The 26658-nt window shown below is 39.8% G+C and overlaps 1 protein-coding gene across 7 annotated transcripts in view; it reads right to left on the bottom strand.

The window, feature by feature from the left end:
* FOCAD (focadhesin) overlaps window positions 1-26658 on the bottom strand; it is a 310627-nt gene that overhangs the window by 214929 nt on the left and 69040 nt on the right. For all 7 annotated transcript variants that reach the window (XM_027615362.2, XM_027615363.2, XM_027615366.2 and 4 more), the window contains 3 exons: window positions 21063-21267; window positions 17705-17911; window positions 2596-2683 (listed from right to left, as the gene is read on the bottom strand). In XM_027615362.2, the coding sequence (XP_027471163.2) occupies window positions 2596-2683; window positions 17705-17911; window positions 21063-21267 (500 nt within the window). The remainder of the gene's footprint in view (window positions 1-2595; window positions 2684-17704; window positions 17912-21062; window positions 21268-26658) is intronic.

Raw genomic sequence — 26658 nt, forward strand, 5'->3', positions numbered from 1 at the left:
ACACATTTCTGTCTTCTTTATTAGAAATCTTCCAGGCATTTTTATAAATTGCTATTTACAATCAAGGCTAGTGTTAATAATTAAGAAGCATAATACTGTATTAATGCTGTGCATCTGTCAAATTTGAAATCATCAATACCTTCTTGGTTATCCTATTTGAACACTCTTTCCCAATATACTAAACAGTGGATCTTCCCTACTTTTCAACATAACATACTGGATGACAGAAATGCTCTACGACTAGATTGTAGTAATGGTTGCACAACTTTGTAAATTCATTTTTTTAAAAAACCACTTTATTGTACACTTAAAAATGTTAAATTTTATGGTAAGTAAACTATACCTCAACAAAGCTGTTTATTTTTTTATTTTATTTTTTTTAAAGATTTTATTTATTTATTTGAGAGAGAGAGAGAATGAGAGATAGAGAGCATGAGAAGGAAGAGGGTCAGAGGGAGAAGCAGACTCCCCGCCGAGCAGGGAGCCCGATGTGGGACTCGATCCCGGGACTCCAAGATCATGACCTGAGCCGAAGGCAGTCGCTTAACCGACTGAGCCACCCAGGCGCCCTTATTTTATTTTTTTAAAAAGATTTTTATTTATTTATTTGACAGAGAGACAGCGAGAGAGGGAACACAAGCAGGGAGAGTGTGAGAAGAAGAAGCAGGCTTCCCGCCGAGCAGTGAGCCTGACGCGGGGCTCGATCCCAGGACCCCAGGACTATGACCTGACCTGAGCCGAAGGCAGACGCCCAACTACCGAGCCACCCAGGCGCCCCTCCATAAAGCTGTTTAGAAAGGAAAACAAAACTCTGGCCGTCAGTGGATGGAACTGGAGGCTATTATGCTAAGCAAAATAAGTCAATCAGAGGAAGACAATCATCATTTGATCTCACTGATATGTGAATTTAAGAAACAAATCAGAGGATCATAGGGGAAGAGAGGAAAAAATAAAACAAGACGAAATCAGAGAGGGAGACAAACCATGAGAGACTCTTAATCATAGGAAACAAAGTGAGGGTTGCTGGAGGGGAGGGGGGTGGGAGGGATGGGGTGGCTGGGGGATGGACATTACGGAGGGCTTGTGATGTAATGAGCACTGGGTGTTATATAAGACTGACGAATCCCTGGCCTCTACCTTAGAAACCAGTAATACATTATATGTTAATTAACTGAATTTAAAAAATAGAAGAGAAAAATAAAGAAAAAAAAACAACCTATGGCTGTCGGAAGTACCAGCCCTGGCAAATTATACCTCTGGGAAGATGCCATGTGCACCACTAGGAGAACAACAACATCAACAAAAAAGGCAAAAGCAGTTCAGAAAGAGCCTCAGGAGGAGGGCACAAATGAGCGCGAGGCCAACAGACAAAAAGAGTGCAGGAAGCCAAGGGCCCCCTCTGCACGCTACAGCCATTCTCAAGGCAGACTGTAAGTGGAAAAGGAATTCACCTTCAAAATCATGTTGAATTAAAAATGCCCACAACGAGTTACACAATCAGTATCTACCTCTTTAAGCACTTTAAAATGAGAGTGGGGATGTACTGACAGATGGCACCATGCAACATAATTTATTTTAATTTTTTTATTAACATATAATGTATTATTTTAGGGGTACAGGTCTGTGATTCATCACTCTTAAACAATTCACAGCGCTCACCATAGCACATACCCTCCCCAGTGTCCTTCCCCCAGCCACCCCATCCCTCCCACCCCCCTCCACTCCACCAACCCTGTTTGTTTCCTGAGATTAAGAGTCTCTTGGGGCGCCTGGGTGGCTCAGTCGTTAAGCATCTGCCTTCGGCTCAGGTCATGATCCCAGGGTCCTGGGATCGAGCCCCGCATCAGGCTCCCTGTTCAGCGGGAAGCCTGCTTCTCCCTCTCCCACTCCCCCTGCTTGTGTTCCCTCTCTCGCTGTCAAATAAGTAAATAAAATCTTAAAAAAAAAAAAAAAAAAAGAATCTCTTATGGTTTGTCTCCCTCTCTGGTTTCGTCTTGTTTTATTTTTCCCTCTCTTCCCCTATGATCCTCTGCCTTGTTTCTCAAATTCCACATATCAGTGAGATCATATGATAATTGTCTTTCTCTGATGGACTTATTTCGCTTACCATGATACCCTCTAGTTCCATCCACATTGTTACAAATGGCAAGATTTCTTTTTTTTTTTTTTGATGGCACCATGCAACATAATTTAGACAGATCCTCCATTACTATATAGATGTTACCCAGAGTAAAGAGATGCAACATTAACATAAAAGCTGCATTTTAAAGGTGTGACTTGGTTGCCATCAGCCAGACCTATCAACTTGATTTTATACCATATTTTTAAATGGAACATTTTTACCCGCCTTTAGTCCCATTCCTCCCTCTTAGGACAGCCGAGATACTTGGTAAATTATGGTATATGGAACCTTTTCACAAAACACCTTGTCGGTAAGAAAAACAAAGTTCTATTTCAGAATGATTAGGAAAATTCTAGAACAAAAACTCAAAGTATACAGGACTTTCTAGCATAGCATAACATGTAGCTCAAGAGACTCCTGCCAACACTTATGTTCTATTTACATTTTACTCTTGTGAGGCTATTTTTATTTACCTAGACTTAGGATTGGTTTCTGCTGACTTGCTGGAGTCTGTAGCAGTAGTAAAGCTATTCCAATTGTGACCGGTTCAACAGGAAAATCCTAAAACAAAAACAAGAAAGGAGTTGAAGAAGTTCCCAGATAACATGTATCCAGGAAGAGTATATTTAACATGAAAGATCATCAACCTACTGTACAAAGTTATTTACAATAAGCCAGCTCTGCTCCAGGAAGGATGGTGACTCCACAGCAATCACACATAAATTCAAAATGTTATCCTATCTGGTCGAAGAGCAGGGGCTATACACCAAATTAATTTAAAGAGAAAATGCCTGGACACACGGGTGGCTCGGTTGGTTAAGTGACTGCCTTCGGCTCAGGTCATGGTCCCAGGGTCCTGGGATCAAGCCCTGCACCGGGCTCTCTGTTCCACGGGGAGTCTGCTTCTCCCTCTGCCCCTCCCCCTCACTCATTCTCTCTCTCTCTCCCCCTCCCTCTCTCAAATAAATAAAATCTTTAAAAAGAAAAATAATTAAAAAGAAAGAGAATATGCCTTAATAGAACAGACTGACAAGTATTCAAAAACAATCTTTCAAATCACTGAAAAACTACCTGAAATACTAAAAGATTACTTCATTTCTGAAAAGTAGATCAACTGTCTAATTACCTAATACAGGCATGATTCATCTATATAACATACATTAAGAACTACACTTAATGATTTTAATAAATCATATTATTTTGGGGTGCCTGGGTGGCTCAGTCGATTAAGCATCCCACTCTTGGTTTCGGCTCAGGTTATGCTATCTGGGTGGGGAGACTGAGCCCCACATTGGGCTCCACCCTCAGTGGGGAGTCTTATTTTCCTCTCCCTCTGCCCCTCCCCACCCTGCTTGCTCAAGCGTGCCCTCTCTCTGAAATAAATAAATCTTTAATAAATAAAAATAAAATAAATAATGTTATTTTAATAAAAGAAACAGTAATACCCAAGGAGGCAGAAATTATTTTTAAATTACAGTAATCTATTAAGCATATTTAAATGTAACAAAGCAATAACCATAGAAACTGAAAATCATTATTTTTCACCAAGTGTATCAATGAAATGAAAAAGTAAAATGGATGTGAACATTAAGTTCTAATAAGTAAATTACAAGAGATACAAGATGTTATTTGAGCCTTCTAAATAAAGAAAACATTAACATATTCTGTAACTAAAGAAGAAAGGTCCAACACACTTTGCTAAAATTACTTCATTGTTAAATTTTACACATGCAACTGCAGAGCAGAAGTATCTATGAATCAGAGGATGGGCAAGAAAAAAAAGAAAGAAACGTTAGGTAGAGCCACATGTTAAAAAAAACACTTGGAGAAAACAAACTAGTCTGACAAACTCAGAAGTTACAATCTTGGAGGTGTTATTAACTCTGGCACAAATAAATAGAGATCTACATCTCAGTTTTACCATTTAAAAAATGAAAACAAACTGCAAACTCTTCCCAAGCGCTTGTTTATGGACTTTTAAAAACCAGCAAAAGAAGAAAATTAAATTGTTTTAATGGAATATTTTCTAATTTGTGTCTTTGAGCCTATACCTGCTCAGTGCTTTGAAATTTAACCGAGAACAACAAAGCAACAGCTATTTGAGGACAATCAATGCATTTTTGAAACCAATACACCTACTATATATACCACCACACCATTCTTTGCCATGATCTTTTCCTAAATTTCATTTCATATTCTGCATATCCATTTAAAAAAGAAAGAAAATGCAGCAGGTCATTTAAATTTCAAATTTCCTGGCTACCAAGATCAGAGACAAATGAAAGTATGACTTTATACTAAGGCTACACTGGAAAACCTTTTTCACATAAGTTATCACTGCAAGGGCCACAAAGTAGCATTTTGGGGTTCTGATATGCACTAGGAACATGCTAAGTGGATGGAACTTTTTTCTTTTGAGAGAGAGTATGCAGGGGTGGGGCAGAAGGAGAGAGAGAATCTCAAGCAGGCTCCATGCCCAGCAGAGAGCCTGATGCAAGGCTCAACCTCATGACCTTGAGATCATGAGTGAGCCGAAATTAAGAGTTGGATGCTTAAGTGACTGAGCCACCTAAGGGCCCCTAAGTGGATGGAACTGAAAGGTGGGAAGGCCCAAGTAAAAATGGCATTCTCCAAGAAGGGGGACACTAGTCTGTTCAGAATGGAGCGTGAAAGGAAATGACCTAGAGAGCAAGGCACCAAAATGAAGGAATAGAAGGGTATTATACTAAATAAGCTTAAATTGCTTAACAGTTCTGAGAAGTTTATTGTTTGATTGATTTTTAATGGAGACCAAAGAACGGTAGCACTTCATGAGGCCTTTTAATAAAAGACTGTGTTAAACATCTCATATGCCACTTGTAATCCTATACATATTGCTACTGTAACTTGTGCTTTCTGCCCCAGACCAGTGAAAGACCAGAGGACAGGACATTTAAAGCCCCATAGGCTGAGGCTTGACAAACCGACAAGAGAAGCCCATGCATAAAGGCTTCCCTCCTTCATCCGGATCCTTCTGAAGGGTTCTGAGACATATTTCACAACACTTCTCAGAATATTCTGTAGGATCAAGCAATTGGTTGTTCATAGCACTGGGCAACATGGTAATACTTGTATTACCTCTCCCATTTCCAGCATTTCACGCTTCTTGTCCCTTTCCCACTTGCTTCCTGGTATCACCCTTGCAAATAAACTCCTGTTGCATAAACCTTGGCTTTTGTGGAAACACTGACTCTGCTCTTGACATTAGGGAAACTCGGGGCTACTTCTGGAGGAACCCAGGCGAATTCAGAGCCTATCTGGAGCAAGGAAGTAAAATACAAAAGAGGAGGGAATGCCTTTACACTGGGCCACAGATGTCACAGGACTTGTAATAGCAGCAAACCTTGGAGTCCACACTTTCTGCCCTCAATTCAAATGAAAGATTATCAGCGCGCACCACCAATGATGCAGGCACTAAGTACTTAGACACACACAGTGAAGAACGGTGAGTGGAACGGAGTCAGGTGATGGCGAGGTCTTCGAGAGCACGGGGTCCTGGCCTTCCCAAAGATGGGCTGTTTAGCTCTTGCTTCCCTTTGACAACTACCCAGTCTCTTCACAATCAATATCATTTTTTGCCTAACTTTCCTGATAAGAGTAAAGAAAAGGACCTTGGGTTATAACCATTCAAATAGGGCTAAAAATAATTCAACCAAGACTAAACCACTGCAACTAATACAGCATAAGGAATGCATCCATTTTCAGAATGCAAAAAAACATCTCCAATAGAAGAACAGAAAAATAACACAGGGGAAAAGAAAAGTTAATTTAATATTTGAACTGCATATACAGCTGGTAAACTCAGTGATATAGGAAAGATATAGCCCTAGCCTAGGTAATGTCTTTTTTTTAAAGATTTTTTTTATTCATTTATTTGGGAGAGAGAGAGAGAGAGATCACGGACGGGGGGAGGAGTAGAGGGAGAAGCGGATTCCCCACTGAGCAGGGAGCCTGATGCGGGACTCGCTCCCAGGACCCTGGGATCATGACCTGAGCTGAAGGAAAACGCTTAACCGCCTGAGCCACCCAGGCACCCCTAAAGATTTTTTTTTTAATTTGAGAGAGAGAAATGGAGCAGGGGGAGGGGCAGACTCCTTGCTAAGCAGGGAGCCCCACTCAGGGCTTGATCTGGGATTCCAGGATCATCGTGAACTGAGCTGAAGGCAGACGCTTAACTGACTGAGCCACGCAGGTGCCCCGGTAATAAGAATGTCTTATTCTACTTTATTTTGTTTCAAATTACAGAGTATGTAGCCCTAAAGGAGATGGGTTTGCAAATCAGTTTTCCTAGGCTTTTTTTTCTTTCTTATTTTTTAGTTAAACCTCAGAAACACTGGGCCAGAGGTGGGGGTAGAAAATTACAAAACACAAGTATTTTAACAGTTCTATTCATATTTACTTCCTTCTAAATTGTTAAATAGTAAGCAAAAGGAAGACACTATAAATATGACTTTCACAGGCATCACTATTGTTCTAAATTAAAATATTGTTTAATTCCACAGGCCAATACCCCTAATGAACACATGTGCAAATTCAACAAAATCTTAGCAAACCTAATACAACTATTTATTGAAAGGATAATGTACCATAATCAAGTGGGATTTATTCTAGGGATGCAAGGATGGTTCAACAACTGCAAATCAACATGATACACCACCTTCACAGAACGAAGACTAAAAATCATATGATCACCTCAACAGATGCAGAAAAAGCATCTGACAAAACTCAACAATCATATATGATACGAACTCTCAACAAGGTGGGTAGAGAGGGAACATACTTCAACATACTATAGAATATATATGAGAAACCCAAACCTAAAATCATACTCAACGGTGAAAGCTAAAAGCTTTCTCTAAGATTAGAAACAAGACAAGTATGTCACTCTCACTACTTTATTCAACATAGTATAGGAAATCATAGCCACAATTAGGCAAGAAAAAGTGACAAAAGACATCCAAATTAAAAAAAGAAAACTGTCACTATTTCCTGATAACATATACTATATATGGAAAAGCCTAAAGTCTCAACCAAAAAACTATTACAATAAGTGAATTCAGTAAAGCTGCAGGATATAAAAAGCAATCTACACAAATCTGTTGTGTTGGGGCGCATGGGTGGCTCAGTTGTTAAGCATCTGCCTTCGGCTCAGGTCATGATCCCAGGGTCCTGGGATCGAGCCCCACATTGGGCTCCCTGCCTGGCAGGAAGCCTGCTTCTCTCTCTCCCTCTTACCCTGCTTGTGTTCTCTCTCTGGCTGTCTCTCTCTGTCAAATCAATAAATAAAATCTTAAAAAAAAAAAGAAATCTGTTGTGTTTCTATACACTGATATTAAACTATCAGAATGAGAAAATTAAAAAAAAAATCCCATATACAATTGTATAAAAAAAAATACACAGGAATAAATTTAACCAAGGAGGGCAAAGACCTATACTCTGAAAACAATAAGACACTGATGAAAGAAACTGAAGAAGGCACAAATAAATGGAAACATATTCTATACTGTTAAGATGTCCATAAAACCCAGAACAATCTAAAAATTCAGTGCAATCCCTATCAAGATGCCAATGGAGGGGCGCCTGGGTGGCTCAGTTGGTTAAGCGACTGCCTTCGGCTCAGGTCATGATCCCAGGGTCCTGGGATCGAGCCCCGCATCGGGCTCCCTGCTCGGCGGGAAACCTGCTTCTCCCTCTCCCACTCCCCCTGCTTGTGTTCCCTCTCTCTCTGTCTCTCTCTCTGTCAATTAAATAAATAAAATCTTTAAAAAAAAAAAAAAGATGCCAATGGAACTTTTCACAGAACTAGAACAAATAATCCTAAAATTTGTATGGAACCACAAAAGACCTCAAAGAGCCAAGGTAATCATGAGAAAGAACAAAGCTGGAGGAGGTCTCACACTTCCATACTCCAAATTATACTAAAAAGCTATAGTGATCAAAACTGTATGGTATGGACACAAAAACAGACACAACGATCAACAGAATGGAATAGAGAGCTCAGAAATAAACCCATGCGTACATGGACAATAAATCTCCAACAAAAGCAAGAATATACAACGGGGAAAGGACAGTCTCTCGATAAATAGTGCTGGGGAAACTGGAGAGCTACATGCAAAAGACTGAAACTGGACCACTGCATTAAACCATACACAAAAATAAAATCAAAATGGATTAAAGCCTTATTATAAGACCTGAAACCATAAAATTCCTAGGAGAAAACATAGGCAGTAAGCAATCCGATGTTGGTCTTAGCAGTATTTTTTCAATCTCTCCTCAGACAAGAACAACAAAAGCAAAAACAAACAAGACTGCATCAAAATAAAAAACTTTTGCACACCAAAGGAAATCATTAACAAAATGAAAAAGCAACCTACAGAATGGGAGAAGATATTTGCTAATGACATATCTGATGAGGGGTTAACATCCAAAATGCAAAAAGAACGATATTCTTACATGTTTTCCATATCTTATCTATAAAATATTATATATCATATACAGCATATATCAATAGGTATGATTATATACAATATACATCTGATTATATACAATAAATATACTGATTATCATGTTATAGAGCTAACAGATTATATAACAGAGATAACAGATATATAACTACATAATATATATCATATATTACTATTATACAGAATAATATATAATACCAATAGACCATTATATAATATATAATATAATATTACCTATAAAGTCCCAGCAGATGTAAAGCCATGCTAATCACAAGAATGACCAACTGACAAATGACTTACTTGAGCCTTCCTTGGCTCCCACTTCCCACTAAAATTTACATTCAGTTTCTGTTTCCCACATACCATTTACTCCTTTATTCTGATTGGGTTCTCACCACAATCCCTCCACTGAAAGGGCTTCGTCTAAGGTAAACAATAAACTTCTACTTATTGCACCCTAAGAGTTCTTTCCATACCTTACTTTAAACACTCTCTCCGTGACGCTGTTGACCGTTCTCCTTTCTGAGACATTCCTTTCCCCGATTTTCATGTCCTCAGTCTCTTCTGCTTATCATAGAATCCTTCTGGCCACACCCTCCTTATTTTCAGTACACTCTAGCCCCTGGAGTTCCATGAAAACCCATGTAATGTAATCCCATGAGTAAAACTCCCACCTCGAAGTAGAGGTCTACAAATCTGTACCTTTAGCCTAACCTTCTATCCTGAATTTTAAAAGCACATATCCAACTATCCATGATCCATATACACCTCAAACCAAGCATATCTAAAACCAAATTTATCCTCTTCCCTCCAGTATCACCTACCATTTCTCAAAGTGAAGGGCACCATGCAGTTGCTCAAGAGACAGTGGAGAGGGGCAGAGCAAGATGGGGGAGGAGTAGACCTGGATTTCGTCTGGTCTCAGGAATTCAGCTGAATAGGGATCAAACCATTCTGAACACCTACGAACTCAACAGGAGATCGAAGAGAAGAATAGCAGCAACTCTCTGAACAGAAAAGCAACCACTTTCTGGAAGGTAGGACGTGCAGAGAAGTGAATCCGAGGCGATATTCAGGAGGATAGACGGCGGGGGAGGGGGCCTCCAATGGATGCTTCTGGCAAGTGATAGAGCAGCGGAGCACAACATCGGACCTTTTAGAAGTCGGCTCCGCTGAGGGATGTCGCTCCAGTGGCTAAGCGAGGGGTGGAACCCTCACGGGACAGTGTGGTCTCAGGACCCTCGGGGTCACAGAAAGACCGGGGGTGCCTGAGTGCGGCAGAGCTCCCAGGTATCGGAGCGGGGAAGCCAGCTGCAGAGACGGAGCCGAGGCGCGGGCTCTCAGCTCGGGGTTGCCATAAACTGTGATCCGCGGCCCAGTCAGGCCACTGCTCCTCCAGCAGGGACCCAACAAGCAGCAGAGCCGGGGAGACTCCCCTTCCTCCCCTGGGAGGAACGGCGCGGGAGTGCACCGCAGGGATCTGCTGGGTTTGGAGACTCCACACGGGGTCAGGTGTCTGAGATATAAACGCTGGTCACAGGCCGGGTGAGCATGGAGTGCAGCTGGAGACTGGTGAGACGGGAGTGATTGACTGCTTTTCTCTGGGGGCACACTGAGGAGCGGGGCCCCAAGTTCTCAGCTCCTCCGGGCGGAGAGTGGGAGGCCACCATTTTCACCCTGGTCCTCCAAAGCTGTACCAAGAGCTTGCAGGGAACAAAAGCTCCTGAGAGCAAACCGGAGCAGCTTGCTTAGCCCGGACGGACAAGGGCGGGGCAATTCCGCCTCCAGCAAAGACATTTGGGAACCACGGAAACAGGCCCCTCCCCCAAAAGATCAGCACGAACAGCCAGCAAGCCAAGACCAAGTTTACCCATCAAGGAGAACGGGAGAACTCCAGCGCTAGGGGAATACTGCACATAGAATTCATGGCTTTTTTACCATGATTCATTAGTTTCTCAAAGTTAATTTTTTTAACTGTTTCTTTTTTAATTTTTCTTTTCCCTTTTTAAACCAACATCTTATCAATCCCTTTTTTAAAAAAAATTTTTCATTTTTAGAGTCATATTTTATCCCTTCATAGTAGTTACCCTTATTTTTGGCATATATGTAAGTTGTTCTCTCTTTAAAATTCTGAGATACAGTTTCTTCTAACAGATCAAAATATACCCTAAATGACTAGTGTATGGCTTTGTTCTAGTATCCTGCCTGATCACATTCTCTCCCTTTTTTTTTTCTTTTTTTTATATCTTCTTCTTTCTTTTTTCAAACAACTTATCAATTCCTTGTATAAAATCTTTTATAATTTTCATCTCTACAGTCATCTGCCATCCCTTCATTGTATCAACCCTTATTTTGTACATATATAAGTCTTTCTTCCTTTAAAATTTTAGGAGGCACTTTCTTCTAACAGACCAAAATACGCCCAAAATCTAGTGTGTGGCACTGATCTATGCACTAGCCTGATCATTTTTTTTTTTGTTTTCTTCTGTTTTTGTTTGTTTTTATCTTTTTCTTTTATTTTTTTTTCTCTTTCCTTTCTCTTTCTTTCCCTTTCCTTTCCCCTGGTTTCAGGTCTTTTCTGATTTGTATAGAGTATATTTGCTGGGGACGTTGTTAACCTGTTAGCATTTTGTTCTCTCACTCATCTATTCTCCTCTGGACAAAATGACAAGATGAAAAAAATCACCTCAGCAAAAAGAACAAGAGGTAGTACCGTCTGCCAGGGACCTACTCAATACGGACATCAATTGATGTCGGACCTAGAGTTCAGAATCATGACTTTAAGATACTAGCTGGGCATGAAAAAAGTGTGGAAGTTATTAGAGAACCCCTTTCTGGAGAAATAAAAGAACTAAAATCTAACCAAGTCGAAATCAAAAAGGCTATTAATGAGGTGCAATCAAAAATGGGGGCACTAACTGCTAGGATAAATGAGGCAGAACAAAGAATCAGCGATATAGAAGACCAAATGATGGAAAATAAAGAGGCTGAGAAAAAGAGAAACAACTACAGGACCACGAGGGCAGAATTCAAGAGATAAGCGATACGATAAGACGAAACAACATTAGAATAATTGGGTTCCCAGAAGAAGAAGAAAGAGAGAGAGGGGCAGAAGGTATATTGGAGCAAATAATACAAGAGAACTTCCCTAATGTGGGGAAGGAAACAGGCATCAGAATCCAGGAGGCACAGAGAACCCCTCTCAAAATCAATAAAAATAGGTCAACACCCCGACATCTAATAGTAAAACTTACGAGTCTCAGAGACAAAGAGAAAATCCTGAAAGCAGCTCGGGAGAAGAGATATGTAACCTACAATGGTAGAAACATTAGATTGGCAACAGACCTATCCACAGAGACCTGGCAGGCCAGAAAGGACTGGCAAGATATCTTCAGAGCACTGAATGAGAAAAATATGCAGCCAAGAATACTATATCCAGCTAGGCTCTCACTGAAAATAGGAGAGATAAAAAGCTTCCAGGACAAACAAAAACTAAAGGAATTTGGAAACACGAAACCAGCCCTACAAGAAACATTGAAAGGAGTCCTATAAGCAAAGAGAGACCCTAAAAGCAGCATAGAACAGAAAGGAACACTCACAATATACAGTAACAGTCACCTTCAGGCAATACAATGGCACTAAATTCATACCTTTCAAGAGTTACCCTGAATGTAAATGGGCTAAATGCCCCAATCAAAAGACACAGGCTATCAGATTGGATTAAAAAACAAGACCCATCGATATACTGTCTGCAAGAGACTCATTTTAGACCCAAAGACACCCCCAGATTGAAAGTGAGGGGGTGGAAAACCATTTACCATGCTAATGGACACCAAAAGAAAGCTGGGGTGGCAATCCTTATATCAGACAAATTAGATTTTAAAACAAAGACTGCAATAAGAGATGAAGACGGACACTATATCCTACTTAAATGGTCGATCCACCAAGAAGATCTAACAATTATAAATATCTATGCCCCTAACATGGGAGCAGCCAATTATATAAGGCAATTAATAACAAAAGCAAAGTAACACACTGACAACAATACAATAATAGTGGGGGACTTTAACACCCCTCTCACTGAAATGGGCAGATCATCTAAGCAAAAGATCAACAAGGAAATAAAGACTTTAAATGAAACACTGGACCAAAAGGACTTCACAGACATATTCAGAACATTCCATCCCAAGGCAACGGAATACACATTCTTCTCTAGTGCCCATGGAACATTCTCCAGAATTGATCACATCCTAGGTCACAAATCAGGTCTCAACCGGTACCAAAAGACAGGGATTATTCCCTGCATATTTTCAGACCACAATGCTTTGAAACTAGAACTCAATCACAAGAGGAAAGTCGGAAAGAACTCAAATCCATGGAGGCTAAAGAGCATCCTACTAAAGAATGAATGGGTCAACCAGGAAATTAAAGAAGAATTAAAAAAATTCATGGAAACCAATGAAAATCAAAACAAAACTGTTCAAAATCTTTGTGATACAGCAAAAGCAGTCCTGAGAGGAAAGTATATAGCAATACAAGCCTTTCTCAAGAAACAAGAAAGGTCTCAAATACACAACCTAACCCTACACCTAAAGGAGCTAGAGAAAAAAACAGTAAATAAAGCCTAAACCCAGTAGGAGAAGAGAAATAATAAAGATCAGAGCAGAAATCAATGAAATAGAAACCAAAAGAACAGTAGAACAGATCAACAAAACTAGGAGCTGGTTCTTTGAAAGAATTAACAAGACTGATAAACCCCTGGCCAGACTTATCAAAAAGAAGAGAGAAATGACCCAAATCAACAAAATCATGAAGGAAAGAGGAGAGATCACAACCAACACCAAAGAAATACAAACAATTCTAAGAACATATTATGAGCAACTCTATGCCAGCAAATTAGGTAACCTGGAAGAAATGGGTGCATTCCTAGAGATGTATCAACTACCAAAATTGAACCAGGAAGAAATAGAAAACTGGAACAAACCTATAACCATGAAGGAAATTGAAGCAGTCATCAAAAATCTCCCAACAAACAAAAGCCCAGGGCCAGATGGCTTCCCAGGGGAATTCTATCAAACATTTCAAGAACACTTAATGCCTATTCTCCTGAAACGGTTCCAAAAAATAGAAATGGAAGGAAAACTTCCAAACTCATTTTATGAGGCCACCATTACCTTGATCCCAAAACCAGACAAAGACCCCATCAAAAAGGAGAATTACAGACCAATATCCTCGATGAACATGGATGCAAAAATTCTCACCAAAATACTAGCCAATAGGATACAACAGTACATTAAAAGGATTATTCACCATGACCAAGTGGGATTTATCCCTGGGCTTCAAGGCTGGTTCAACATCTGCAAATCAATCAACGTGATACAATACATTAACAAAAGAAAGAACAAGAATCATATGATCCTCTCAATAGATGCAGAAAAAGCATGTGACAAAGTACAGCACCCTTTCTTGATCAAAACTCTTCAGAGTATAGGGATAGAGGGTACATACCTCAATATCATAAAAGCCATCTATGAAAAACCTACAGCGAATATCATTCTCAATGGGGAAACGCTCTCATCCAAATCAGCAAAGAGGAAGTCAAACTCTCACTCTTTGCAGATGATATGATACTGTATGTGGAAAACCCAAAAGACTCCACCCCAAAACTGCTAGAACTCATACAGGAATTCAGTAAAGTAGCAGGATATAAAATCAATGCACAGAAATCAGTGGCATTCCTATACACCAACAACAAGACAGAAGAGAGACAAATCGAGGAGTCGATCCCATTTACAATTGCACCCAAAACCATAAGATACCTAGGAATAAATTTAACCAAAGAGGCAAAGGATCTGTACTCAGGAAACTATAAAATACTCATGAAAGAAATTGAAGAAGACACAAAGAAATGGAAAAACGTTCCATGCTCATGGATTGGAAGAACAAACATTGTGAAGATGTCAAATTCAGTGCAATCCCCATCAAAATACCATCCACTTTTCTCAAAGAAATGGAACAAATAATCCTAAAATTTGTATGGAACCAGAAGAGACCCCGAATAGCCAGAGGAATATTGAAAAAGAAAAGCAAAGCTGGCGGCATCACGATTCCGGACTTCCAGCTCTATTACAAAGCTGTCATCATCAAGACACTATGGTACTGGCACAAAAACAGACACATAGATCAATGGAACAGAATCGAGAGCCCAGAAATGGACCCTCAACTCTATGGTCAACTCATCTTTGACAAAGCAGGAAAGAATGTCCAATGGAAAAAAGACAGTCTCTTCAACAAATGGTGTTGGGAAAATTGGACGGCCACATGCAGAAGAATGAAACTGGACCATTTCCTTACACCACACACAAAAAGAGACTCCAAATGGTTGAAAGACCTAAACGTGAGACAGGAGTCCATCAAAACCCTAAAGGAGAACACAGGTAGCAACCTCTTCGACCTCAGCCGCAGCAACTTCTTCCTAGAAACATCGCCAAAGGCAAGGGAAGCAAGGGCAAAAATGAACTATTGGGATTTCATCAAGATACAAAGCTTTTGCACAGCAAAAGAAACAGTCACAAAACCAAATGACAACCGACAGAATGGGAGAAAATATTTGCAAATGACGTATCAGATAAAGGGCTAGTATCCAAAATCTATAAAGAACTTATCAAACTCAACACCCAAAGAACAAATAATCCAATCAAGAAATGGGCAGAAGACATGAGCAGACATATTTCCAAAGAAGACATCCAAATGGCCAACAGACAAATGAAAAAGTGTTCAACATCGCTTGGCATCAGGGAAATCCAAATGAAAACCTCAATGAGATACCACCTCACACCCGTCAGAATGGCTAAAATGAACAAGTCAGGAAACGACAGATGTTGGCGGGGATGTGGAGAAAGGGGAACCCTCCTACACTGTTGGTGGGAATGCAAGCTGGTGCAACCCCTCTGGAAAACAGTATGGAGGTTCCTCAAAAAGTTGAAAATAGAGCTACCATACGATCCAGCAATTGCACTACCAGGTATTTACCACAAAGATACAAATGTAGGGATCCGAAGGGGTACGTGCACCCCAATGTTTATAGCAGCAATGTCCACAATAGCCAAACTGTGGTAACAGCCAAGATGTCCATCGACAGATGAATGGATAAAGAAGATGTGGTATATATACACAATGGAATACCATGCAGCCATCAAAAGGAATGAGATCTTGCCATTTGTAACGACTTGGATGGAACTGGAGGGTGTTACGCTGAGTGAAATAAGTCAATCAGAGAAAGACATGTATCATATGACCTCACTGATATGAGGAATTCTTAATCTCAGGAAACAAACTGAGGGTTGCTGGAGTGGTGGGGGGTGGGAGGGATGGGTGGCTGGGTGATAGACATTGGGGAGGGTATGTGCTATGGTGAGCGCTGTGAATTGTGCAAGACTGTTGAGTCACAGACCTGTACCTCTGAAACAAACAATGCAATATATGTTAAGAAAAAAAAAAGAAGAAGTTAGCAGGAGGGGAAGAATGAAGGGGAGTAAGTCGGAGGGGGAGATGAACCATGAGAGACGATGGACTCTGAAAAACAAACTAAGGGTTCTAGAGGGATGGGGGGTGGGGGGATGGGTTAGCCTGGTGATGGGTATTAAAGAGGGCACACCCAGTGCGTGGAGCACTGGGTGTTATGCACAAACAACGAATCATGGAACACTACATCAAAAACTAATGATGTAATGTATGGTGATTAACATAACAATAAAAAATTTAAAAAAAGAGACAGTGGAGATTCTGCCAAGGAACTTCTCCTTGACCATCTAATCAGCCACAAAGCCCTCTTGATTTCATCTTCTCCCTTTCTCTTTTCCCACTCTCTTCCACTCTTTCCTATTCTCTTCCCCTAATTAGTCCCTTGCTATGGACTGAATTGTGCCTCTGCCACACAAATACATATGTTGAAGACCTAATTACCAAACTGACTATATTTGGAGCATAGAAGTAATTAAAAAATTAAATGAGGTCATAAGGATGGGGCCAAAATCCAGTAAGGATTAGTGTTCTTTTAGAAAGAAATAATAGCTCTCTCTTGCTCTCTCCCCACGCTGTGAGAACACAGCAAGGAGGAAGCTATCTATAAGCCAAGAAGAGATCTCTCACCCGAATCCAGCTGGTCAGCACCCTATTCTTTGACTTCCTAGTCTCCAGATGTGTGAAAAATACATTTGTGTTGTTTAAGCCACTCACTCTGTGGTAGTTTAAGGCCAGACCCGCAGTGTAAGACATGCCTCCTCACTTCCTGCCCTAGTAGTGTAGCCCTGCTCTAAAATCTCCTCCAATCTCTTACAACCATCTTCCATATACAAAAATGTGAGGGCACCTCTATGCAGAAAGGTCTTCAATAGCATGCCATTGCCTAGAAGATAAAATCGTAAACTCATTCGTGTGGTATGCAAGACCTTTCATGGTAGACCAGCCTTATCTCCTACACCTTCATCTGTCAACAATATGGCAGATGTTGTCTTCTGAACACATCCTGCCTGCTCTGCTTGCTCATGTGTCTGTGGTTGAGCACAGGCTATTCCACAGCTGGAATGCCTCCCCAACGTCTGGTTTGTATCAGGCAAACTCTTAGGCAGACTTCCTCAAATCAGAACTCATGCCCAACTTCCCTTAACCTGTACTCCCGCTGCCCTTTACATATACTCCCATAGAAGCCTTCACCTTATTGGACGCCAGTTACTTAAATTATTTATGTGCATGTCTGGACGTCTCTTGAGGTCACAGAAAGTGTCTTTTTATGTATGTATTCTATAGGGTCTGGCATATAGTAGGTGTTCGAGACTTGAGTTCTACGTACATAAATGGAAAAAAAAAATGCCACAGTGGTAGACCCTTAACTGGTGCTACAAATGTAATGACTTGTTTTTATAACAGATGACAATGGTAGTACATTAATAGTATGATCTCATGGTATTTGATCAAAACACCTTTGGTATCAGTGAAGTAAAAGAGCACACGCACCCTGCTACTGAAAGACCCAATTAAGAGAAGTGAGTGACGCGTTAAAATCTCGTACTCTCCTTACCTCCTTCAGAAGTTCAACACCGTGCTCTAAAAGGTGAATTAAAGATGAGCATTCCCCAGTTATTGTTAAGCTGACTTCGCAGACACACAGCAGCTGAAGGGTCAGCTGGGTAAGCTGAATTTTCCAGAAAACGGGATGACGCAGAAGGCTTAAATATACTTCCTCAATAAACAGCATCACTTCTGTTGTCTGGATCAAATCTTTTACCTGTTTAAAAAAAGTCATTACATGATATTAAAATAATATACAAAACAAAGGATAATTTTAAACTATGTAAGAAGTATTAACAATCTTTTTTTTCTAAACCTATAAAGACTTAAACAGATGAAGACATTTACATGACTCAAAGAGAATTAAACCAGGTATAAACTCTGCCTTATTTTTGTCACTAACCAAAATACAATTTGCTACCATTTTTGTTACTGCTGGCTGACACAAATTCTTTTCATTTATTTTTCTGACTTCTCTGAGTGCAGATTTTTAAGACAAAGTACATCGACCATGCCAACATGTTGAAGGAAATTAATTAAAGTTGGTTTTGCGCTCTCCAAATGAACTCTCCTTTCAATGATTCCAACACAGTTACCTGGAAGAAAAGGGTTAGCATGTTATTCTAATGTACTTACTAAGCCCTTCATCTGGAAGATATTTGCTCAGACAACCTTAACTGACAGCATCATTTCCACACTTGGCAGATGCAATGAAAGACCATATTCAAATGGTAGGGTGTCTTCTCAACAGGCTAATGCATTAGATAGGAAGGACTTGGGTGCTCTTGAAAATCCCAATTCAATTCAAACCCAGCTGTTCCGATCAAAATTCTGGAGTTGGTATTAAGGATATGGTCCTGCTCACAGACACATTGGCATTTACCAGAAATTACAAACAATGAACCATCTGCTTCAATCAGAAGCCTTGTGTCTGTTAAATTCATCAAGAGGAAAGCCTACAGTTGACCAGCTGTACCTTTCACCAATCGTTACCACCATAGTAACCCAAAAGGACTATAAGTTACACAAAGAGAAAAATTAATTCCTTGCAAATAGGAGGAAAAAAAGATATTAAAAGAACAAGAGAGAAGAGATAGAAAATACTAAGTTATAAAAAAATAAATGTGAACCGTCAAGTAGCCAAATTATTTTACTCTTTTTGCAGATGCTTAACGACTGAGCCACGCAGGTGTCCCCAAGAAAAGGGATTTATAACAAGACAAAGCCTCAGGTTTATTGGACAATATATTTCCTTCAATGTATTTTTTGTGCATACCTGAAATTTGCCATAATAAAAAAAAATGTGGACAATTCAGCAAGTTAGCATTACAGGCTCTCTAATTGTTAATATTACCAAAATTTTTAGCAATACTTGTGAAGTAATGTTCTATCTTGATGCAGTGATAGATTATATGCAATGGATAACATGTACAATGACGAGAGTCACAATTAAAAAGAAGGAACTATTTGGACCAAAGTCAAGAGTGAAGTTTAAGGGAGGTAAGTAAAAAACAAACCAATACAAATACAAAATGGAAGAGCATCTGGCATGAAAAGAAACTAGAAATTTCATTAACCATCGTTTCATCATGGGTCAACAGGGTGGCATGGCTATTTCTAAAATAACATTTTTTTTTAATTGATGAGATTCTATTCACGTGCACATTATGGGTCAGACCACAAATATAGGAGTGTATTCAGCTCTAAAAAGAACATTTCATAATAACACATTCTGAGCGCAAATAAACTAGAAAATTCCTGGCAACGGACAGTTCTGGAAATCCTAGTACAGAAACTGATGAAGGAGAGGAGGGAAGAATGGAAAGGAAGAAAGGGAAAGAAGAGAGAAAGAAAGAACACAAAATAGGATGCAGATGGGCTTTTTTAAAAGCCTATTTTGTTTTGTTCTATGAAGAATGGAAACTAATGGGTAATCTCAAGAAAATGTAGGTCAATTAGAAGTACTTAAAAAAAAAAGGTTGCCTTGCAAAATAGCATGCTTATCACTAAAAATTTAGTCATGGGACGGTTATCTCAGAGTTTAAGAAATACCTGTCATCAATGGGAAAATGGATTACGTTCCCACTAAAAATCTGATGCTCAGATTCTTCATACTCTAATAAAGCCAATTTGTTAAGTGATTACATGTATTTAGGTTGCTAGTTCCATTAGTTCCAAATGAGGTATCTATCACCTTTTTTCTTTGCCTATCTCGACTATATTAAGAAGTCACAGATTCCCCAAAATATCTCACAGAGCTCACTTGTAGAAGTTATTTAGGCTTATAAATATAGGTTCATGAGGATGAAGGCAAACATCCACCAAAGAACACAGAACTGGGTAATGCAAGCATGAGGTGGGAAAAGCGTACCCCAGTTCAAGATGTTCTGCCTATACACTGCTTTATTGCCCACACAAAACAAAAGCTTTGGAAAAACCACAGGAGAATTCATTTTAATTAACTTTTCTCTGCCTTGATTACAGGAAAGTCTATTTATGAGTCACAGAGGAAAGATTCACTCTAGTCACTCTTTGCTAACACAAAGTTAAAACAGGTCATCTGTGACATCAAGTGATCACTCTGAAAAATATTCACAGATTCCCTCCATCAGCTAAGCAGAATGGCGCTCAGATTCTAGGCAAACGAGAAAGCTCGACGATGAGAACAGCCTGATAAATTAATCACTACACTAACATCACAACCCACTGGCAACTGGCATTTTTTTTTTTAAATCTGCAGTTATAGAGACATTAGCTCATATTTCTTTCTCCCTTGAACTTCCTAGGCATTTTATCCATACCTGTTAAACATCTTTTACCCATCTACTTCGAATTATGAGAATTTATATACTTGTCTTAACTCCCTTCCTAGACCGTGGGCTTCTCAGGAGCAGAAAACATCAGGGTCACCGCATACGTTGTAAAGAGACATGTGGAAACTGGAATCTAGCCAGCACTCAGCTGGTCAAGCCCTGCATCTCCAGGGCTGTATCTACCCAGAGGCACACCTTTTTCTAATTTGTACAAGATTTTTCTAATCTTGTAACTCTCTTGTGTCTAACACAAAGAGAAACTCAACTCAAAATTCTTTACCCTGAGAAGTCTTCCTTGAACAGAAAGTTTGCATTTTTACTAATCCTAAAATGGATTATGTTGACTTATAGGTCTGTGAACTTGGTTAACATGCTATGTGTAAATGTTAAATCTAGATTTGGTTCCTTCCTCATCTCCAAAAGCCTGTGAGCGTTTCTGGAACCAGGCTGGTATCAGATTTGCAAATCACATAGGTTCTACTCTATGCATGACGATAACAACCAACAGTTATTGATGCTGCTGTTGTATCAGTGAAGGAGGACGAGGGGCCTTACCTGCAAACACGGAACCATGTCACAACACAGCTGAAGTATCTGTTGTTCCAAGACTGATGGTTGCTCTGGGTCACCAAGAACCCGGGGTTGAAGAAAGACTTTGAGCAGCATTAGTCGCAATTTGGCATATTCTTGCAACTGGGATGGTTCGCAATATAAATACCATAGAAATGGTGCCATTATTTGGATACATGAAACTTCTGACCTGCAAATCATCCATGCATACATAAGCCAGTCACCAAGTTAAACAGGGTACCAAGCAGTAATTGTCAAACATCACTTATAGTTCATGACACACTAGGATACATGGAATGTAACTTGTTTTTGTGATTCTTCAATTCTACCATGACCTACCTGGATCCATGCCAAGCAGGTCTTTGTGTCCTGGGGGAAATGACAACACCTGGAGCCCACAAGCCAGAAGCCCAGGACTACGAGAACCTCTACTTGCACACTAAAATAGCCTCTGCATCTGCAGGACCAGGCTTTGGTGAACATCAAAATGATCCTAGAACCTTTTTGGAATTGCAGATGTCAGGATGCACTCTCCAGGAATAGGACATGGGCATGCATTTTTGGAAAAACTCTATAGATGAAGTTTTATGTAAAACAAAACCATACAGACATACCAAGAAGCCTATATGAACAGTTAACATTTACTTGTCAAATGGTTAACACACGTGGTGTCCAAGCTATTGCACTTTATGCCTTTCAACTCATGTCATCCTCATCACAACCCTACGGAATAAAATCATCCTGTTACGCAGATGCAGAAATGAAAGCAGAGAGAGGTAAAGTAATTTGCCAAGTCCTTCCTCTTAAGCTCTTCCCACTCAAAGTGGGAAGGCTTTACAAATCTTTCTTATCTATTTAGATTTCAATATATCTCAATAACTCCACACCCAAAGTGCCCTCTTTAATACCCATCACCAGGCTAACCCATCCGCCCACCCCCCCTCCCCTCTAGAACCCTCAGTTTGTTTTTCAGAGTCCATCGTCTCTCATGGTCCGTCAGCCCTCCGATTTACCCCCCTTCATTCTTCCCCTCCTGCTATCTTCTCCTTTTTTTTTCCTTAACGTATATTGCATTATTTGTTTCAGAGGTAGAGGTCTGTGATTCAACAGTCTTGCACAATTCACAGCGCTCACCATAGCACATACCCTCCCCAGTGTCTATCACCCAGCCACCCTATCCCTCCCACACCCCCACCACTCCAGCAACCCTCAGTTTGTTTCCTGAGATTAAGAATTGCTTATATCAGTGAGGTCATATGATACATGTCTTTTTCTGATTGACTTACTTCACTCAGCATAACACCCTCCAGTTCCATCCACATCGTTGCAAATGGCAAGATCTCATTCCTTTTGATGGCTGCATAATATTCCAGTTCTCTCCTTTAAAATGACTCCCTGAGGGCCTTCCCTAGCCTAAGGCAGATCCCCATTATGTGCTTCCACAGGACAATGAATATATTGTCATAATTTACTTAATATCTCTATCTCAGCCCAGACTGTAAGCCAAATGACAGCATGGATTTCTGTTAACTGCTGTTATCACCAAGAATGACATACCAGGCCTCCCAAGGGACGTTCAATTACTAAATTAATCGATTCAATTATACTTAGTTTTACAATTAGCGTGGATCAGATATAATTTTACTGTTTCATATTTATTATAAATAACTATGAGATAAGATACAAAGGTGAACAGGCATTATCTATTCTTTTTTTTTTTTTAAGATTTTTATTTATCTGACAGAGAGAGACAGTGAAAGAGGGAACACAAGCAGGGGGAGTGGGAGAGAGAGAAGCAGGCTTCCTGCTGAGCAGGGAGCCTGATGCGGGGCTCGATCTCAGGACTCTGGGATCATGACCCGAGCTGAAGGCAGACGCTTAACGACTGAGCCACCCAGGTGCCCCAACATTATCTATCCTTAAGAGGCATACAGGCTAGGGGGTGCCTGGGTGGCTCAGTCGGTTAAGCTCAGGTTTTGGCTCAGGTCGTGATCTCAGGGTCATGGGATCAAGCACGGAGCCTGCTTGGGATTTTCTCTCTCCTTCTCTCTCTCTCCCCCTGCTTGCACAAGCTCTCTCTGTCTCAAATAAGTAAATCTTTAAAAAAAAAAAAAAAAAAGAGGCATACATTTAACAGTAGCAATCAGCTGTGTTCCTGGACTAGAGGACAGAAAGTGAAAACTTCTAAAAGAAAGGTATAAAGCACAATACTTCAATACTTCATGGAGGAAACACTATTTGAATTATGCTTGACAAATGTAATTTTCTAATACTATACATTACACAGCAATGTGATTTCAAAACACCATTAACCTTAATAAAAATTTTAAAGTTACCAAACTGATAAGATTTATTTATTCACTGATTCTCTTGGCAAAATTTACTGAGTACCTACAACATCCCCTTCACGCTTCTACGTGCTAGAAACAAAGCAAGAAACAAGAATACTCATTATGATGGAGCTCACAAGCTGGAGGAATTTTTTCCTTATGAAATAAATATTTACACAATCTACAAAAAACTTCTGAGGACTTCTGAGTTCATAATTATTACTGAAACATGCCTTTATCACACCATCCATTTTAGGAAACCAAAAAAATCTTCAAAGATCAAGCAAGCAGACAATGTATGTATAGGTTAGAATATGAAGTTTCCAGAAGAGAGATTTAAGAAACATTGTTTCCCCATCTCTAATAATGCATTCCCCAAAGAATAAATACTAACCAGGTATCAAGAACATCCACAAATAGCTTATCAGTTTTCTCCTACTTTGAGATGCTGAGTGCAAACTGCAAGGTTCATAAAGAAACATATTTCCAAGACGCTATTATTGTTTGACATCACGAACATAATGCTAAGCTTCTTTAGGACAACATACTGTTTAAAAATCTCCCTGGCTTGGTGCCTGGGTGGCTCAGTCGGTTAAGTACCTGCCTTCGGCTCAGGTCATGATCCCAGAGTCCTGAGACAGAACCCCATGTCAGGCTGTCTGCTCAGTGGGGAGCCTGCTTCTCCCTCTCCCTCTGCCTGCCACTCCCCCTGCTTGTGCTTTCTCCATCTCTCTGTCAGATGAATAAATAAAATCTTTAAAATAAATAAATGAATAAAAAATTAAAAATAAAAATCTCCTTGGCTTAATCTGTCCTGATTTTAGATTTTGTATTTCCTACATGGTATCTGATGACTGTCATTTCAGTGGGGTATAAATTGACAGATCTGAAGGAGAAAAGAAATATAATAAAACAGACAACCTGAAATCCCAAAGTGATTAAGAATGTTTAAAAACATAACTAATTGTGCATGTATCTATCTACACACAAGTCTTTATGTTCACGGAAGGAGAAGTGAGAGGGGAAAGCTCAGAATGAGAGTCAAGAAACTGAGGCTTGGGGGCGCCTGGGTGGCTCAGTCGTTAAGCGTCTGCCTTCGGCTCAGGTCATCATCCCAGGGTCCTGGGATCGAGCCCCACATCGGACTCCCTGATCCATGGGAAGCCTGCTTCTCCCTCTCCCACTCCCCCTGCTTGTGTTCCCTCTCTCCCTGTGTCTCTGTCAAATAAATAAATGAAATCTTTAAAAAAAAAAAAAAAGAAACAGGCTTCAGGCCCATCTCAACCACTAACTAACCATGTGACCTTGAGAAAGTCTTTGGGTATTGCTCTCCTTCATTCCTTCATCTGAGATATTATGCGTGAGACTAGATAAACTTAAAGTACCAGGCCTAGACACAATGATGTCATTGGCAATTTATGCAATTCTCAGGTCTTAACGTCGCAGGCCTTCTATAAATGAATGCAGAATTTAATTAGAAAATAATGCCGAAAAAAACTAGCATGAAGATAAACTGCCATGTCAGGACATTTACATACTATTAAAAATGAACCCAGCTAATCAACAATTCCTAACACAGGAAGAACCAGAATACAAGCTCTCTTCACAACATTTTGCCTTCTTCCCCTAGTTGTGAATCGCTATTTATATTCTTAGTAAATTAAATCACCAACCTTCCTTCATTACCTTCCAAACAACTAAAGTTACTAAGTACTAAGTTACTAAGCTAACTTGCTCTAAAATTAAATTTCAGGAAACTAATGGTCTGCTGAAAAATGCAAACCAGAAATATCAATTTCATTCTGCAAAGAATAACCCCATAGTACAAAAGTAGAAACGAGGCAACTGAAATTATTCTTAGCAAATAAATTTAATATAGAACTTCCGAAAGGCTCTAGATATCATAATCTAACATGTGAGAACTTGAATGAAAAGAGTCAATAGAAGCTTATCAGTGAAAAAACCCAAGTCAATTAATAATCTTTTTTACCTCATGAATATCTGGACATATTTCATTAGGAGAACTACTTCCAAATCCCAATTTAGTACTCCTTTGAAATGAAGATAACCAAAAGGTAATTAATTACATGATGGCTAACTCAAGAATTGGAAAAGAAAGATACTCTCAAGGATTACCCTAAAAACAAGCTTAATAATAAATTTGGCACAACAGCAACAGAATCTTTTATGAAATATCCTTATCTATTTAACAAGAGTGAGAAATTTCATTTAAAAAAATGTATTTAGGGTGCCTGGGTGGCTCAGTTGGTTAAGCGACAGCCTTCGGCTCAGGTCATGATCCTGGAGTCCCGGGATCGAGTCCCGCATCGGGCTCCCTGCTCAGCAGGGAGTCTGCTTCTCCCTCTGACCCTTCCCCCTCTCATGCTCTCTCTCTCTCTCTCTCAAATAAATAAAAAAAAATCTTTAAAAAAATGTATTTATAAGTTTGTTATTTTTACGTTCTGACAAAGATGAACAGACTTATTTAGGAAATATTAATATCTTACCTTGGAAAATGCAATCTAGGTTGACGGAAAAGAGGACAGTGATGTTTATGTTGAGCTATCATCCAAATGTCACATTAATTTTTCTCACCGGCAGATGATCCAAGGTTCCCTATGTCTATTAAAACTTCCTGTGGCAGTACACTGTGCCTAGAAATCCCATCTAACATTGAAGTCATGGACTTAGAAATGGTGTTCTAAGAAACTGTAAAGAATAGGACACTGTAAGACCTTCAAGAGCAAGGAAATATGAATGTAGTTGGTATGGTGAATGTAACTCAGGCATTGGATTACCTCGGACAATTGCATCCTATCATGACCTTGCATGATGGTACTAAGTAGGCAGTGATATTTTTATATTAGAAGGCCCTCTGCAACCCACCTCATCTACATAAATTCAGTATTTATAGAGCACCTGGAAATGCGCCAAGCTTTATTAATACAAAGACTAATGAGACACGGTGCTGCCCTCAGAAAGTTTTCCCAGAGAGGAATTATAATACAATGAAGTACAATAATGTTACAAATCACAGCTGAAAGTTACTGAGACCACATAAAAGAGACACTTCATTCAGCTTGGTAAGCGAGGACTTTCGAGCAGAGAGATTTAAAATAGAGAAATGAGTCAGGAAAGAGTTGGGGTAAAATTCAAGAGTAAGGGAGGTACTGATAAGCAAAAGCACGGAGGTAAGGGAACAGCATGGCTTTCTGTGTGGAACCAAAAGCAAGTCCGAGTACTGCTGAATA

This window comes from Zalophus californianus, chromosome 13 (assembly GCF_009762305.2).
Source record: "Zalophus californianus isolate mZalCal1 chromosome 13, mZalCal1.pri.v2, whole genome shotgun sequence".
Taxonomy (NCBI): Eukaryota; Metazoa; Chordata; class Mammalia; order Carnivora; family Otariidae; genus Zalophus; species Zalophus californianus.